The sequence below is a fragment of the Aedes albopictus genome, chromosome 3, assembly GCF_035046485.1.
Source record: "Aedes albopictus strain Foshan chromosome 3, AalbF5, whole genome shotgun sequence".
Taxonomy (NCBI): Eukaryota; Metazoa; Arthropoda; class Insecta; order Diptera; family Culicidae; genus Aedes; species Aedes albopictus.
In genome coordinates, this window is record NC_085138.1 from 314,214,102 (window position 1) to 314,231,139 (window position 17,038).

At 46.3% G+C, this 17,038-nt stretch overlaps 2 protein-coding genes across 3 annotated transcripts in view; both read left to right on the plus strand.

Annotated features, from left to right (window-relative positions):
- Nucleotides 1-17,038, plus strand: part of LOC109433075 (uncharacterized) — a 336,164-nt gene that overhangs the window by 88,509 nt on the left and 230,617 nt on the right. Inside the window, exon 2 of one of the 2 annotated variants that reach the window (XM_029865619.2) lies at nucleotides 9,491-9,696. The gene's annotated coding sequence lies outside the window, so the exon portion shown is untranslated. Of the gene's footprint in view, nucleotides 1-9,490; nucleotides 9,865-17,038 lie in introns of those variants that run through there. The other variant, XM_062842514.1, reaches the window with a different exon arrangement.
- LOC134290812 (uncharacterized) lies at nucleotides 1,688-7,090 on the plus strand. The gene has a single exon (XM_062858016.1). The coding sequence runs from the start codon at nucleotides 1,688-1,690 to the stop codon at nucleotides 7,088-7,090; it is 5,403 nt and encodes a 1,800-aa protein (XP_062714000.1).

Sequence of the window (17,038 nt, forward strand, 5' to 3'; positions counted from 1 at the left end):
ATACTCATTGTAAATTAGTTAATCCAATTTAGTATTTTAAACCACTCTGCAACAATCATCATCTTCAATGATGATTGTGAGAGGGAACCCTATCTCATTCTCTGCAAACATTCAATACTCATATGTAAAATATCAGTTGAAGTAGACACCCGAAGATCATCCGATCATACCCAACCAGATCAGTTCGCAATAAACCGTGCACTTTACCAGTCGTTTTTCTGTACGAGTCCCGTGTTAATTTATTCGCGAAAAGAAGTGTCCAGCAATCGAAGTAACGACCTGTAGGATCGATATCACCCAGAGACCTGTGATCGAAGAGTTTACATAATTTATGGTCCTTCGAACCGGATCACGGTCGAAGTGATAGAGATTTGGTGCTTCTAAGTTCGCGAGTGAAGTGATCGATTCCGCGTGGTCAAGCCATTGCAACCACCGATCCACATTGTTCGATACTTTGCGTGTGGCCTTTATCTCGGCAGTCGACTGATTCGATTGTCCAGCACGTTGACCGTGCTATTGTTCAACGATAGAGCGCTGGCCGTCCTACGTTGGCGGTGCGACGACGGCGGTCCACAGAGAGCGTGCGGTAATCAACTGCACAGTTCAATTGTTCGAGTTCTCGGCGCAACGATCGACGGCGGTGTGCATTCAACGTTAACCCTCTAATACCCAAATTTTTGATTTTGATCTAAATATCATTTTTCGTCATCTAAAATCGATTTAAACATGTTTTGGAAGATGATTCTTTTTATTTCTCAATTTCGTGAATTTCAGTTTTTGATTTTTCTAATTTTTATTTTTGAACATCCCCACACTTTTATATTTTTCCTGGAAGCCTATTTGGGGTACGGATTTTTCGAGATGAAAACATTTTGATATTTTAAGATAATTGTTGAAAAAAATTTATTTTGAATTTTTTTCATAGGAAATTTTATTTTCCGTGTAATTTTAAGGAAAATAATTTTAGAGTGTATTCGATTCCCTTAAACTATTAAACTAGGATAGAATGATTTGGGAAAATTTTTAAATATGTTAATTGTAGCGATTCAGTACAAAATAAACAGTGACTTCTAAAAGGTGACTAAAACATCAATTTTTCAATGATTTTTAAAAAATGTAAATACGCTTTAAAATACACCAAAAATTATGTTGAGATATACAAAACAGTCCTAAATATCAGCCAAAAATATAAAAAAATTGATTTTCCACGAAGCAAAAATTACAAAAATGCTCAAACTATACCCCGTCTAAAGGCGGGGTTGGGTATTAGAGGGTTAACGTGCTGCTGTGGTACCCGTGCATGCAGCGATCAATTGATGAGTCAGCTTCCATCATCCAGGCCAGCGGAAAATCCAGCCAGATAAGTAGTTCCCAAAGGTTTGTCTGTAGTGGCGATTGAATGCATGATCAGTCGTCTACCATCTCGACACTGATGCCAGCCCGATTGCATGTGGCTTAAAAACGAAAAATAAACGATAAATTGCATGCTTTGCGTTTTCTTTTGGAATACGTGGTTGATTTGTCCGCTGGGTTGAGTCCGCTTTGGGGTTGATTGGCCAATTTCGATCGATCGATACTTTTCTGTCTGTTGTCTGTGGGGTTCTGTCAATCGCGATCCGTATTACTACGCGTTCGGTATACTGTGGAGTTGTGTTAAGTGCAGTTGTACAAGTGCATAGTGGATAGTATGGCAGATCTACGGAGGTGGACGAAGAAGGAAAGGCTGCTGCGAGATGTGGTTGAATCGATCAGTGAATTCGTGCAAAACTATGACGATACTCGTGACAAAGTGTCAGTGAACGCTAGGCTTAAAAAGCTTGATGAAGTGTACAATGACTTTTGTGAAGTGCGATTGAACATTGAGTGCATTCTGGAAGAAGACGACGAACTCACCGAAACAGATGAGAAGGAAGAAGATCAAGTGAAACGGAAAGCACTGCTGCAGAAGATGGATGAATCAAACCGTAAGGTCATGAAGGACTTTGCGAACCAGTACTTCAATCTCAAGAACCTACTCCAAGCATTCCAGGCTTGCCCGGGGGCAGGTACCAGCACGGCCGCAGCTTCAGTTGCGCAGCAAACACCAGTCCCAACGATGCGAGTGAAGTTACCAGAACTCAAGCTGCCAGTTTTCCGTGGATCTCTGATGGAATGGGTCACATTCAGAGATACGTTCCAAAATCTGATTGTGGACAACCCCCATCTGTCGGACATCGATAGGTTCACATACCTACGATCATCGCTAGCAGGTGAAGCGCTACAACAGATCGCTTCGATAGATCTGACGGTAGCTAACTATTCCATAGCGTGGAAGTCTTTGGAATCACGTTATGAGAATAAGAAGTTGCTGGTGAAATCTCATCTCGACGCACTATTTGCAGTGCAACCAATGAAGAAGGAGACGTTCGACTCTCTCAATCATGTTGTCAACGAGTATGACAAGCACCTGCAAATGCTTGACAAACTCGGCGAGCAGACAGCAGACTGGAGCACACTGTTAGTCCACATGCTGTTGAGCAAGCTAGATGCCACAACGCTTCGTTTATGGGAAACGGAGCATCGTTCAAAGGATGTTCCCAAGTTTGACAATTTGATGGACTTCCTGAGAAATCATCGTACAGTTCTACGATCAATCACCGGAGAATCAACCGGTCCATTGGAACAGAAGAAGGTACCTCGGGTAAGCAACAGTTACGCCGGTGTTCAGTCTTCTTGTTCGTTGTGTGGTGAAGGACAGCACCCGCTGTTCCAGTGTAAGCGGTTCAAATCCATGAAGGTCGATGACAGGAGAAGCACTGTGAAATCAACTCAGCTTTGCTTCAACTGTTTGTCGCGAGGTCACGTGGCAAAAGCCTGCACTCGAGGAACATGTCGCGTTTGTGGTCAGCGACATCACTCTATGCTGCACCTGAAGGCGAATGATTCTCCGGACAACCAGTCAATTCCACAGTCGAACAAACGGTCGCAACAGAACCCACAGAACCCACAATCAATACAGACACCCACAACCTCACCAATCAATAAGCAAACACTCAATAATTCCCAGAATTCCACAAGTCTCCCATCCACAATCTCCACTCCTGCTATTCCAAATCCGCAAAGTTTCTCGCCACTTGCCACAGACATTCCTAATGTGGTACTCTCTGCTAATGTACCCAAGAGTCCACGATCAGTTCTACTCGCAACTGCGATCGTGGTTCTTGAAGATCAATTTGGGAATACTACACAAGCTAGAGCTTTGCTAGACAGCGGTTCTCAGCTTTGCTTTATTTCGGAGCATGCGTCACAGCGTTTGAAGTTCAAGCGCTCACGCGAAGCACTATCGATCAGCGGTATTGGTCAAGCAGCAAGGAAGTGCAAGCAATCGGTCTTTGCTCGAGTTCGCTCTCGCGTATCTTCCTTCTCCGGGGAAGAAACCTTCTACGTACTACCCAATGTGACGCTGAATTTGCCTACCCAGAAGGTGGACGCATCCAAGTTGAAGCTTCCGGAGGATATTGTACTAGCGGATCCATTCTTCACTGAACCAAGCAACGTCGACATGATTATCGGAGCGGGACTTTTCTTTGACTTGCTACGCAACGAGAAGATCTACCTGGGAGAAAATGGACCAGTAGCGCAGAACACCACCCTCGGCTGGATTGTTTGTGGAAACTTGCCGGACAACTCGGACGTGCGAAGACCTCACGTTGCCAACACATGTACGGAGAAACTGGATGAACTTTTGACACGTTTTTGGGAGTTAGAGACGTGTAAAACGGACAGTGTTTTCTCATTGGAGGAATATGCCTGCGAGAAGTTTTTCGATCGCACTACGGTCCGAGATGCAACAGGAAGATTTGTAGTTACACTGCCCAAAAAGGATTACCTTATTCAACAACTCGGGGATTCGAGGAACATAGCCATGAAGCGCTTCCTTTCACTCGAGCGCCGCCTTACTGCAGATCCTGAGTTGAAACGGATGTATCGTGATTTCATTCACGAGTATCTCCAAATGGGACACATGGAAGAAATTGTTGGAGACGAAGAAAGTTCGGCCTTGCCGGAGTATTTCATTCCTCATCATTGTGTCATCAAACTCGATAGCACGACCACTAAACTACGGGTTGTGTTTGATGCGTCGTGTCCCACATCGAGCGGCCTCTCGCTGAACAACGCATTGATGGTAGGACCTACGGTGCAGGATGACATCATCTCGATCGTCCTCCGTTTTCGGTTCCACAGAATCGCCATAGTGGCAGATGTGGAGAAAATGTACCGCATGGTACAGCAACAACTGGCTGATAGAAGACTGCATAAAATCCTGTGGCGTGACAACCAGAACGAACCTATTCGAGTGTTTCAGCTAAACACCGTCACATACGGTACGGCATCGGCACCGTATTTAGCTACCAAGTGCCTCAAACGTCTAGCAGAACTAGATGGGAACAAATTCCCTGAAGCAGCCAAGATTCTCTGCAAAGATTTCTATGTCGATGACATGATGTCCGGTGTTGACGACGTACAGGAGGGAGTCAAGATATCCAGCGATATTCAGCAACTTTTGCATGGCGGAGGATTCAACCTTAGGAAATGGAGCAGTAACTGTCCAGCGGTGTTGGAGAATATACCTAAGGAGCTTCAGGACGACCGAACATCTTTCGAGTTGTACGATTCTAGTGCAATCATCAAAACGCTGGGTCTCATCTGGGAGCCCAGGTTGGACGTCTTTCGGTTCAAAATACCGGAGTGGAACACATCGGAAATCTGTAAACGCACGGTCATTTCTGATTTAGCTCGAATGTTCGATCCGCTCGGGCTAATCGGAACTGTGATCGTTTCCGCAAAAATATTTGTCCAGAATCTCTGGAAACAGAAGATTTCGTGGGACGAACCGCTACCAAGTGAACTTCAAGCTCAATGGCTGGAGTTCAGAACCAGCTTATCGCAGCTTGGCAACTTGCAGATTCCGAGGTGGGTTGCCTTCAGAAAGGATTGCCTTTCGATGGAGCTCCACGGCTTTTGCGACGCGTCCATGAAAGCCTATGGAGCCTGTTTGTATGTGCGATGCACCCACTTCGATGGCACCATCACGTCCAACCTACTAGTCGCAAAATCAAGAGTCGCGCCGCTGTCCGAAGTAGAGAAGAAACGAAAGAAACTCACGATTCCCCGCTTGGAGTTGTCCTCTGCTGTATTACTGGCTCACCTCTACGAAAAAACGTCTGCTAGCCTCACGATTTCAACGCAGTCGTACTTTCATACCGATTCCATGATCGTTCGGTATTGGTTGTCTTCTCAACCGTCACGATACCAGATGTTCGTAGCAAACCGAATATCGGAAGTACAACACCTCACGAGGACCGGTACGTGGCGACATGTTGCAGGTACAGAGAACCCTGCGGACGCCCTCTCTCGCGGTATTCCAGCAGCTGAACTGAAGCAGGACTCGTTGTGGTGGTATGGACCAAGTTGGCTGCGAGAAGATAAGGATTGTTGGCCCAAAACACAAGAAGTGCTCCTGGAAGACCTGGAGAAATCGTACCTCGAAGAGGGATCTGTGGTCGCGTCTGTTGCTACAATACCAGAGCCCAGTGAGATCTTCAGCCTGCGATCTACTCTACACCGCTCAGTAAAACTAGTAGCGTATTTGCTACGATTCAAGCACAATGCACTTCGTACTCGCGACAACTGTAGGAGAACTGGACCACTGACCCTGAAGGAGCGGGAAGAAGCATTAATGCAGTTGGTGAAGCTGTCACAATGGGAGTGTTTCGCTCGAGATATAGCTGAATTAGAACGTCACGGGGAAGTGCGGTCGACCTCTCGCATTCGTACGCTTCATCCGCAATGGGTTGAAGGCGTACTCCGGGTCGGCGGCCGGCTTGAAAATGCCCGCATATCGATGGACCGGAAACATCCTATTCTCCTAGACAAAAACCACCCTCTAACTTCCATGATTATGCGACACTACCACTATGAACACCTACACGCGGGCCCGCAACTGTTGGTGGCCAGTGTACGAGAACGATTCTGGCCGCTCAGTGCCCGTAGTCTCGCCAGGAAGATTATACACAGGTGCATCACCTGTTTCCGCAGCAAGCCAACATCACAAGATCAATTGATGGCTGATCTGCCGGCCGAACGAGTTACTCCAGCTCCGCCATTCTTGCGAGTTGGGATCGACTATTGCGGACCTTTTGTTGTTCGCTATCCGAATCGAACGAAAATCTCCGTGAAACACTACGCCGCAATTTTTGTCTGCCTTGTCACGAAGGCGGTCCATATTGAAATGGTTTCCGATCTCACAACCCAAGGATTCTTGGCTGCGTTGAAGAGATTTGTTGCTAGGCGAGGGAAACCAGCGATGATCATGTGTGATAATGGGACAAATTTCGTGGGTGCTCGACGGGAGCTTGATGAGCTCGCTATGCTGTTCAAAAACCAGCATTCCCAGCAGTCTATTGCGGGAGGTGCAGCGGACATCGGAATTGAATTTAAATTCATTCCAGCCAAATCTCCAAACTTTGGCGGCTTGTGGGAGGCGGCTGTAAAGTCGATGAAACAGCATCTGCGGAAAACAATCGGTTTGAAATCTATCACGCCCGAAGAGTTAAACACGGTGTTCGCGCAAGTCGAAGCATGTCTCAACTCAAGACCGATTACTCAAATGAGCAGTGATCCTAGCGATCTCAGCGTGCTAACCCCTGGACATTTCCTTGTCCAGCGACCACTGACAGCGGTTGCAGAACCGTCGCTACGAGATGTTCCAGAAAATAGGCTATCCAGGTGGCAGCAGGCTCAGAACTTTGTTCAACGGATCTGGTCCAGATGGTCAACCCAATACCTGTCAGATCTACATAACAGGACCAAGTGGACGCAGCGGAGGAACAACTTGTTCATCGGGACGATGGTCCTAATCAAGGAGGACAATCTGCCACCTCTTAGGTGGCTTCTCGGACGAGTAACTCACATCCATCCGGGTGCTGACGGGAACGTCAGAGTTGTCACCATAAGGACAAAGGACGGGAGCATTGTACGGGCAGTCTCGAAAATATGTATCTTGCCCTTCAAAGAAAACGAAGAACCGCAGCCCGCTGGGGAGAACTAGGCCTCCTCCATCGAAGGCGCAGGGGCGCCTGCGGGAGCCATCCGGCTCCCGCATTCCAGTTAAGTGTTGTGTTGTAAATACCTTTCAAAAAACTCAAGGAATGTTTTGTCCCCCAGCTACCCGTCCGAAGGCCGCCGGCCTTCACCGAAGTCACCATCATCTGCCACATCCCGCTAAACATCGTCCGTTTGACTGCTCAATCGCTGGCTCATCTTCTCAACCCATGATACCCGCATCCAATCCAACAACGCATTCACGTGATGGAATCCGGCATGCTCCGGAGACCTGTTGCCCACTTCGGCGGTCTGTAAACGCCGGCTGCCCACAACAACATGTGCTCATCCGAGTACCTCATCCACGTAGTCATCCATCAACCGTTCATCTGCAACCAACAATTCATCGGACACGTTCAACCTGGCGAACGCATCGTCATCGGCGTAGGAGCGCCCGCGGAGGCGCGCAAGCCTCCGCGACAGGGAAGTCGTTGTAAGCTTGTTTAAAATTTGTAAAAAAGCGCCTCTCATATTTTTCAGTTATTTGTTCTGTCCACTGCGAGCTCGCAGTTCGAGGAAGGATCGCGGTGGTGAAGGTCAACCCACTGCATTCGGTACGAGAGGAAGATATCGCTACGACGGCGACCAGACGAAGATCCACGCGAGGCAGCTGATGACATCGGCCAGTAACTGGTTCAACAAGCGATGCGTTCCGCATAAGTTGCAACATCGAGTTGATACATCTTCATTTCGACATGTTCCGTGTATTCTTAGTATTTAAATCAATGTGTTAGATGTGTTAGATTATAAGACTAGAAGAGATCGATTTTGCCTAGGTTATCAAATTGAAATCCCGCGTCTTTCAAGGCGGGCGGTTATGTAAATTAGTTAATCCAATTTAGTATTTTAAACCACTCTGCAACAATCATCATCTTCAATGATGATTGTGAGAGGGAACCCTATCTCATTCTCTGCAAACATTCAATACTCATATGTAAAATATCAGTTGAAGTAGACACCCGAAGATCATCCGATCATACCCAACCAGATCAGTTCGCAATAAACCGTGCACTTTACCAGTCGTTTTTCTGTACGAGTCCCGTGTTAATTTATTCGCGAAAAGAAGTGTCCAGCAATCGAAGTAACGACCTGTAGGATCGATATCACCCAGAGACCTGTGATCGAAGAGTTTACACTCATAGAACCATATTTTCAATAATACTAAACATTTTCCAAATTTCTTCAAGCTGTTCTAAACTTAACTATATTGTGAAGATTTCATAGAAGAATTGGAATGAAAAGACCAACCGTGCGTCGAGATAGAGCATTTTGAATGTTTATAGTTAATTTCCGATACAGTCCTTAATATACTATTCTTGGTCAAAATGTTACAATCTTTACTTCCCATGGCTGTAGTGCACCACAGAACATTTTATTCAACAAACGGAATGAAATGATTTTTATGCAACAATTTTTAGAATCATTGTCTCTTTATCAGGTAAACTCAAATATGCTAATTACTGTTTTCAATAATCAAACTATTGATAAATAATTCAGTTTTGGGGTGTCTTTATAAATTTTGAAACTACGTAACGGCAAATTATTCAACCTCAAGAAATTCAATCTCGTGTTCAGATGCAGCCATACTGAGAGACGACGGAGCACATAGAAGGACATAGCTAAATACTAACGCGCAAGAGTAAATGAAGAAACACAAAGAAACAGAAAATTATTCTGAACGGAAAATTAACGACATGACTGACCTCGCATGACAATGCTATCTGTTGGCAAATCTTTCTGGCTGCGAATTACTTATCTACTGGGAACGCTTAAATCATTTGATTGCAAAAGTTTTACGTGACCATTACTTGTCCTATCCTTTCGCACACTACTTATCAAGTGGAAAGTAGCCATAATGATGTCTAGCAGCCCCAAGCAGCATTTTGATGACCAATTAGTCTTGTAGATGTTTTGAGAAGCGTTATAAAATCTCATACTTTTTATGTTTGTTTTATGAGGGTTCTAAGAACCTCTTTAAGTCAATTTGACTAAAAAATATTACTTGGGGCAGGTGCTTCCGGGCGATCGGTGGAATATATCAGAGCATTGGGTATCCAATTTCATCGGGGCCGGCTGACTTGCCTTTGGTCTTTTGAAGAACGGAAATTAGTTCCTCTATTGTTTATTAAATTATTGGTAATCTAGGATTCTACAGTTCCTTATTTCATGACTCGTAACGATTTTAGGGACTCCCACCTCCGTTTATAGCCTTTTATCGTTTTTATCACGTTTGTCAGTAACATGAAATTTTGAATTATTTCAATTGTTTCATCATAAAAGATATTAACTTTTGAAATACAGCGTTTTGTCATTTATATTTCCTTTTTTCTCTTTTTACATTTTTCAGATCGTAGCATCGTAGACCATCGAGCTCTACACCATACTGAGTTTGCCTCGTATTTTAACTTCATCGACACTCTGTTCGGATAAGCTCTGAGTTATCTGTGAATGTGCAAGTTATTTTTAGTTTGATCAGTGTTTCTGTTATTCTACCTTTTATTATCTTTTGTTATGTTACCATTGAAAACATAAATAAATTACTACAAGTTACAATTCAATAGTGTTTTTAGTGTTTTAAGTGCTCTTAAAGTGTGTTCTAAGTAGTGACATCACGCTGCATCATCATGACGGAACGGTTCAAGGTGACCAAATCGGCGGCACCGCTGGACGAAGAGGCTGCAGCGGTCACCGGCAAGCTGCTGTCCTCCTCTGAGAAGCAAGGTAAGGATTGAGGGCAATAGATGCAGGTTGCAAAGCGGCGTTTGATTTACTACTTGGAAGAAAGAAAACGTTTTTGCTAGGTAGCAGTCGCTTGTCGTTCGTTTTGTTGGCGGTAGGCGCCACCAACACGACACTAAAGTGGACTGCCTTCCGTTCAATGCACTAAAAACTAGAAAATTGCGTGTTTTGTGGCCGTTAGTTGCGATGAGTTCTGTGGTAGTCTGGGTTTAAAAGGAATGGTAATTATTGGGGGGTTTAGTAGGTACCGGAAATTTATTTCGGTCAAAGTGTAAAAGGCGATTGAAGTGGGCACAGGTTTCTCGCTTATATCAGTAGAATAAGTATGAAGAAGAAAAATTTGCTAGAAGAGTACTTAAGTTTCATGACTAAGATTCATTCGACAAGTGCCGAGCAAAATGCGCTTTAAAACTACGTATATTTATGGTAGGTAACAGCTAAAGTTTAAATAACTCATCATACCTATTGCTTCATTCTATAGAGCTTATTGTCCTTAATGTTCGCATGCAACAAAAGTAAAAAAAAGGAATTGTAGGGCTGAAAAACCAGCTGGCTGTTATTTTACTCGGTACCATCACATACGACACATGCAAAATAGATATACAACCACGATCGCCATGAGATCAGTTATCAGAATCAGTAGGAGCGCGACGATTCACTTTTTATACGATTTTATTATTATGAATTGTGTAGATAGATCGGCTGCTTTTTACTCTCCGTGATGGTGGCGATGGCTATCGTCTCCAACTAATTAATGTTATTTACGACGTTAAGAATGATACAAAGAAACCGCCGCCGTCGGATCGCCCGCATATTATCGTGAGAAATGATTGACTAAGGCGAATGGAGAGATAATACGTACCATGCGCAAGAGGATGTTTTTTTTTCGAACGAATTGAAACACCAGTGATGAACAAACAACAGTATTGGGTAGTTCATAACACTAAAATAAGCCTTAATGTGACGAAATTATACTGTTTTGTGCTTGCTAAAGGAATATTTATTATTGATAACTATTTTTGCTTGTAGTTGAAATATTTACTGTATAAAATATACTGAAAGGTGAACGTAGTACTACGATGAACATATCCTTCCGGAATACCTCCAGGGAATCCTTGCGGAATTCCTCCAGGGATTCCTTCCGAAATTCCACTTGGGATTCTTTTCAGAATTCTTCTTGGGATTCTTTCCAGCATTCCTCTTGGGATTTCTCCGGAATTCCACTTGGGATTCCTCCGGAATTCCACTTGGGATTCCTCCGGAATTCCACTTGGGATTCCTCCGGAATTCCACTTGGGATTCCTCCGGAATTCCAGTTGGGATGCCTCCGGAATTCCACTTGGAATTCCATCCGGAATTCCACTTGGGATTCCATCCGGAATTCCACTTGGGATTCCATCCGGAATTCCACTTGGGATTCCATCAGGAATTCCACTTGGGATTCCATCCGGAATTCCACTTGGGATTCCATCCGGAATTTGTAGTTGAAATATTGGGCTCCCTCCGGAATTCCACTTGGGATTCTTCCGGAATTCCACTTGGGATTCCTCCGGAATTCCACTTGGGATTCCTCCGGAATTCCACTTGGGATTCCTCCGGAATTCCACTTGGGATTCCTCCGGAATTCCTTTTGGTATTCCTCCGGAATTCCACTTGGGATTCCTCCGGAATTCCACTTGGGATTCCTCCGGAATTCCACTTGACATTCCTCCGGAATCCCACTTGGGATTCCTAAGGAATTCCACTTGGGATGCCTCCGGAATTCCACTTGGGATTCCTCCGGAATTCCACTTGGGATTCCTCCAGGATTCCACTTGGGATTCCTCCGGAATTCCACTAGGGATTCCTCCGGAATTCCACTAGGGATTCCTCCGGAATTCCACTAGGGATTCCTCCGGAATTCCACTAGGGATTCCTCCGGAATTCCACTAGGGATTCCTCCGGAATTCCACTAGGGATTCCTCCGGAATTCCACTAGGGATTCCTCCGGAATTCCACTAGGGATTCCTCCGGAATTCCACTAGGGATTCCTCCGGAATTCCACTAGGGATTCCTCCGGAATTCCACTAGGGATTCCTCCGGAATTCCACTAGGGATTCCTCCGGAATTCCACTAGGGATTCCTCCGGAATTCCACTAGGGATTCCTCCGGAATTCCACTAGGGATTCCTCCGGAATTCCACTAGGGATTCCTCCGGAATTCCACTAGGGATTCCTCCGGAATTCCACTTGGGATTCCTCCGGAATTCCACTTGGGATTCCTCCGGAATTCCACTTGGGATTCCTCCGGAATTCCACTTGGGATTCCTCCGGAATTTCACTTGGGATTCCTCCGGAATTCCAGTTGGGATGCCTCCGGAATTCCACTTGGAATTCCATCCGGAATTCCACTTGGGATTCCATCCGGAATTCCACTTGGGATTCCATCCGGAATTCCACTTGGGATTCCATCCGGAATTCCACTTGGGATTCCATCAGGAATTCCACTTGGGATTCCATCCGGAATTTGTAGTTGAAATATTGGGCTCCCTCCGGAATTCCACTTGGGATTCCTCCGGAATTCCACTTGGGATTCCTCCGGAATTCCACTTGGGATTCCTCCGGAATTCCTTTTGGTATTCCTCCGGAATTCCACTTGGGATTCCTCCGGAATTCCACTTGGGATTCCTCCGGAATTCCACTTGACATTCCTCCGGAATCCCACTTGGGATTCCTAAGGAATTCCACTTGGGATGCCTCCGGAATTCCACTTGGGATTCCTCCGGAATTCCACTTGGGATTCCTCCAGGATTCCACTTGGGATTCCTCCGGAATTCCACTAGGGATTCCTCCGGAATTCCACTAGGGATTCCTCCGGAATCCCACTAGGGATTCCTCCGGAATTCCACTAGGGATTCCTCCGGAATTCCACTAGGGATTCCTCCGGAATCCCACTAGGGATTCCTCCGGAATTCCACTAGGGATTCCTCCGGAATTCCACTAGCGATTCCTCCGGAATTCCACTTGGGATTCCTCCGGAATTCCACTTGGGATTCCTCCGGAATTCCTTTTGGTATTCCTCCGGAATTCCACTTGGGATTCCTCCGGAATTCCACTTGACATTCCTCCGGAATCCCACTTGGGATTCCTAAGGAATTCCACTTGGGATGCCTCCGGAATTCCACTTGGGATTCCTCCGGAATTCCACTTGGGATTCCTCCGGAATTCCACTTGGGATTCCTCCGGAATTCCACTTGGGATTCCTCCGGAATTCCACTTGGAATTCCATCCGGAATTCCACTTGGGATTCCATCCGGAATTCCACTTGGGATTCCATCCGGAATTCCACTTGGGATTCCATCCGGAACTCCACTTGGGATTCCATCCGGAACTCCACTTGGGATTCCATCCGGAATTTGTAGTTGAAATATTGGGCTTCCTCCGGAATTCCACTTGGGATTCCTCCGGAATTCCACTTGGGATTCCTCCGGAATTCCACTTGGAATTCCATCCGGAATTCCACTTGGGATTCCATCCGGAATTCCACTTGGGATTCCATCCGGAATTCCACTTGGGATTCCATCCGGAATTCCACTTGGGATTCCATCCGGAATTCCACTTGGGATTCCATCCGAAATTCCACTTGGGATTCCATCCGGAACTCCACTTGGGATTCCATCCGGAACTCCACTTGGGATTCCATCCGGAACTCCACTTGGGATTCCATCCGGAATTTGTAGCTGAAATATTGGGCTTCCTCCGGAATTCCACTTGGGATTCCTCTGGAATTCCACTTGGGATTCCTCCGGAATTCCACTTGGGATTCCTCCGGAATTCCTTTTGGTATTCCTCCGGAATTCCTTTTGGTATTCCTCCGGAATTCCTTTTGGTATTCCTCCGGAATTCCACTTGGGATTCCTCCGGAATCCCACTTGACATTCCTCCGGAATCCCACTTGGGATACCTAAGGAATTCCACTTGGGATTCCTCCGGAATTCCACTTGGGATTCCTCCGGAATTCCAGTTGGGATGCCTCCGGAATTCCACTTGGAATTCCATCCGGAATTCCACTTGGGATTCCATCCGGAATTCCACTTGGGATTCCATCCGGAATTCCACTTGGGATTCCATCAGGAATTCCACTTGGGATTCCATCCGGAATTTGTAGTTGAAATATTGGGATCCCTCCGGAATTCCACTTGGGATTCCTCCGGAATTCCACTTGGGATTCCTCCGGAATTCCACTTGGGATTCCTCCGGAATTCCACTTGGGATTCCTCCGGAATTCCACTTGGGATTCCTCCGGAATTCCACTTGGGATTCCTCCGGAATTCCACTTGGGATTCCTCCGGAATTCCACTTGGGATTCCTCCGGAATTCCTTTTGGTATTCCTCCGGAATTCCACTTGGGATTCCTCCGGAATTCCACTTGGGATTCCTCCGGAATTCCACTTGACATTCCTCCGGAATCCCACTTGGGATTCCTAAGGAATTCCACTTGGGATGCCTCCGGAATTCCACTTGGGATTCCTCCGGAATTCCACTTGGGATTCCTCCAGGATTCCACTTGGGATTCCTCCGGAATTCCACTAGGGATTCCTCCGGAATTCCACTAGGGATTCCTCCGGAATTCCACTAGGGATTCCTCCGGAATTCCACTAGGGATTCCTCCGGAATTCCACTAGGGATTCCTCCGGAATTCCACTAGGGATTCCTCCGGAATTCCACTAGGGATTCCTCCGGAATTCCACTAGGGATTCCTCCGGAATTCCACTAGGGATTCCTCCGGAATTCCACTAGCGATTCCTCCGGAATTCCACTTGGGATTCCTCCGGAATTCCACTTGGGATTCCTCCGGAATTCCTTTTGGTATTCCTCCGGAATTCCACTTGGGATTCCTCCGGAATTCCACTTGACATTCCTCCGGAATCCCACTTGGGATTCCTAAGGAATTCCACTTGGGATGCCTCCGGAATTCCACTTGGGATTCCTCCGGAATTCCACTTGGGATTCCTCCGGAATTCCACTTGGGATTCCTCCGGAATTCCACTTGGGATTCCTCCGGAATTCCACTTGGGATTCCTCCGGAATTCCACTTGGAATTCCATCCGGAATTCCACTTGGGATTCCATCCGGAATTCCACTTGGGATTCCATCCGGAATTCCACTTGGGATTCCATCCGGAATTCCACTTGGGATTCCATCCGGAACTCCACTTGGGATTCCATCCGGAACTCCACTTGGGATTCCATCCGGAATTTGTAGTTGAAATATTGGGCTTCCTCCGGAATTCCACTTGGGATTCCTCCGGAATTCCACTTGGGATTCCTCCGGAATTCCACTTGGAATTCCATCCGGAATTCCACTTGGGATTCCTCCGGAATTCCACTTGGGATTCCATCCGGAATTCCACTTGGGATTCCATCCGGAATTCCACTTGGGATTCCATCCGGAATTCCACTTGGGATTCCATCCGAAATTCCACTTGGGATTCCATCCGGAACTCCACTTGGGATTCCATCCGGAACTCCACTTGGGATTCCATCCGGAACTCCACTTGGGATTCCTCCGGAATTCCACTTGGGATTCCACCGGAATTCCACTTGGGAATCCACCGGAGTTCCACTTGGGATTCCCCCGGAATTCCACTTGGGATTCCTCCAGAATTCCACTTGGATTCCTCCGGAATGCCACTTGGGATTCCTCCGGAATTCCACTTGGGATTCCTCCGGAATTCCACTTGGGATTCCTCCGGAATTCCACTTGGGATTCCTCCGGAATTCCACTTGGGATTCCTCCGGAATTCCACTTGGGATTCCTCCGGAATTCCACTTGGGATTCCTCCGGAATTCCACTTGGGATTCCTCCGGAATTCCACTTGGGATTCCTCCGGAATTCCACTTGGGATTCCTCCGGAATTCCACTTGGGATTCCTCCGGAATTCCACTTGGGATTCCTCCGGAATTCCACTTGGGATTCCTCCGGAATTCCACTTGGGATTCCTCCGGAATTCCACTTGGGATTCCTCCGGAATTCCACTTGGGATTGCTCCGGAATTCCACTTGAGATTCCTCCGGAATTCCACTTGGGATTCCTCCGGAATCCCACTTGGGATTCCTCCGGGATTCCTCTTGGGATTCCTCCGGGATTCCTCTTGGGATTCCTCCGGAATTCCTCTTGGGATTCTTCTGGAATTCCATTTGGGATTCCTTTGCAATTCCTATTGGGATTCCTTTGCAATTCCTGTAGGGAACCCTTTGGAATTCCATTTGGGATTCCTCCGAAATTTCTCTTGGGATCCCTTTCGAAATTCCTCCTGGGATTCCACCGAAATTCCTCCTGGGATTTCTTTCGGATTTTCGCTTAAGATTCCTTCCAGAATTCCTCCTGGGATTCCATCCGTATTTTCTCCGGAGATTCCATCCGGAATTTCACCGAAGATTTCTTCCGGAATTCCTCGTGGGATTCCTTCTGGAATTCCTCTTGGGATTCCTTCTGGAATTCCTGCTGGGATTACTTACGGAATTCCTCCAGGGATTCCTTTCGGAATTACTCCTTTGATTCCTACCGGAATTCCTCCGGAATTCCTCCGGAATTCCTCCTGGGATTCCTCCGGAATTCCTCCTGGGATTCCTCCGGAATTCCTCCTGGGATTCCTCCGGAATTCCTCCTGGGATTCCTCCGGAATTCCTCCTGGGATTCCTCCGGAATTCCTCCTGGGATTCCTCCGGAATTCCTCCTGGGATTCCTCCGGAATTCCTCCTGGGATTCCTCCGGAATTCCTCCTGGGATTCCTCCGGAATTCCTCCTGGGATTCCTCCGGAATTCCTCCTGGGATTCCTCCTGGGGTTCCTTTCGGTATTCCTTCCTGAATTCCTCCTGGGATTTCTTCCGGAATTCCGCCCGGGTCTCCTGAAATTCTTTTTGGGATTCGTCCTGGGATTTGTTCCGGAATTCTTCTTGTAATTTATTTCAAAATTCCTACTGGTATTCCCTCATAATTCCACTTCTGAGAAAATTTCCATTGGCAATCTTCCACAACATAACTTCCAAACATAAATAACGATCAAATAGCAATTCAAACAAAATTAAAATTTAGGAACCTCGTTAGAACGGTTGAAAAATGTTGTGCAAAGATCAAACTGTATCGCTCCTAAATTGACCACTCCCGCATAAAA

Bases quoted from the DNA above. Each gene is read 5' to 3' on its own strand.
- LOC134290812 (XM_062858016.1), top strand. From the start codon at position 1,688: ATGGCAGATCTACGGAGGTGGACGAAGAAGGAAAGGCTGCTGCGAGAT.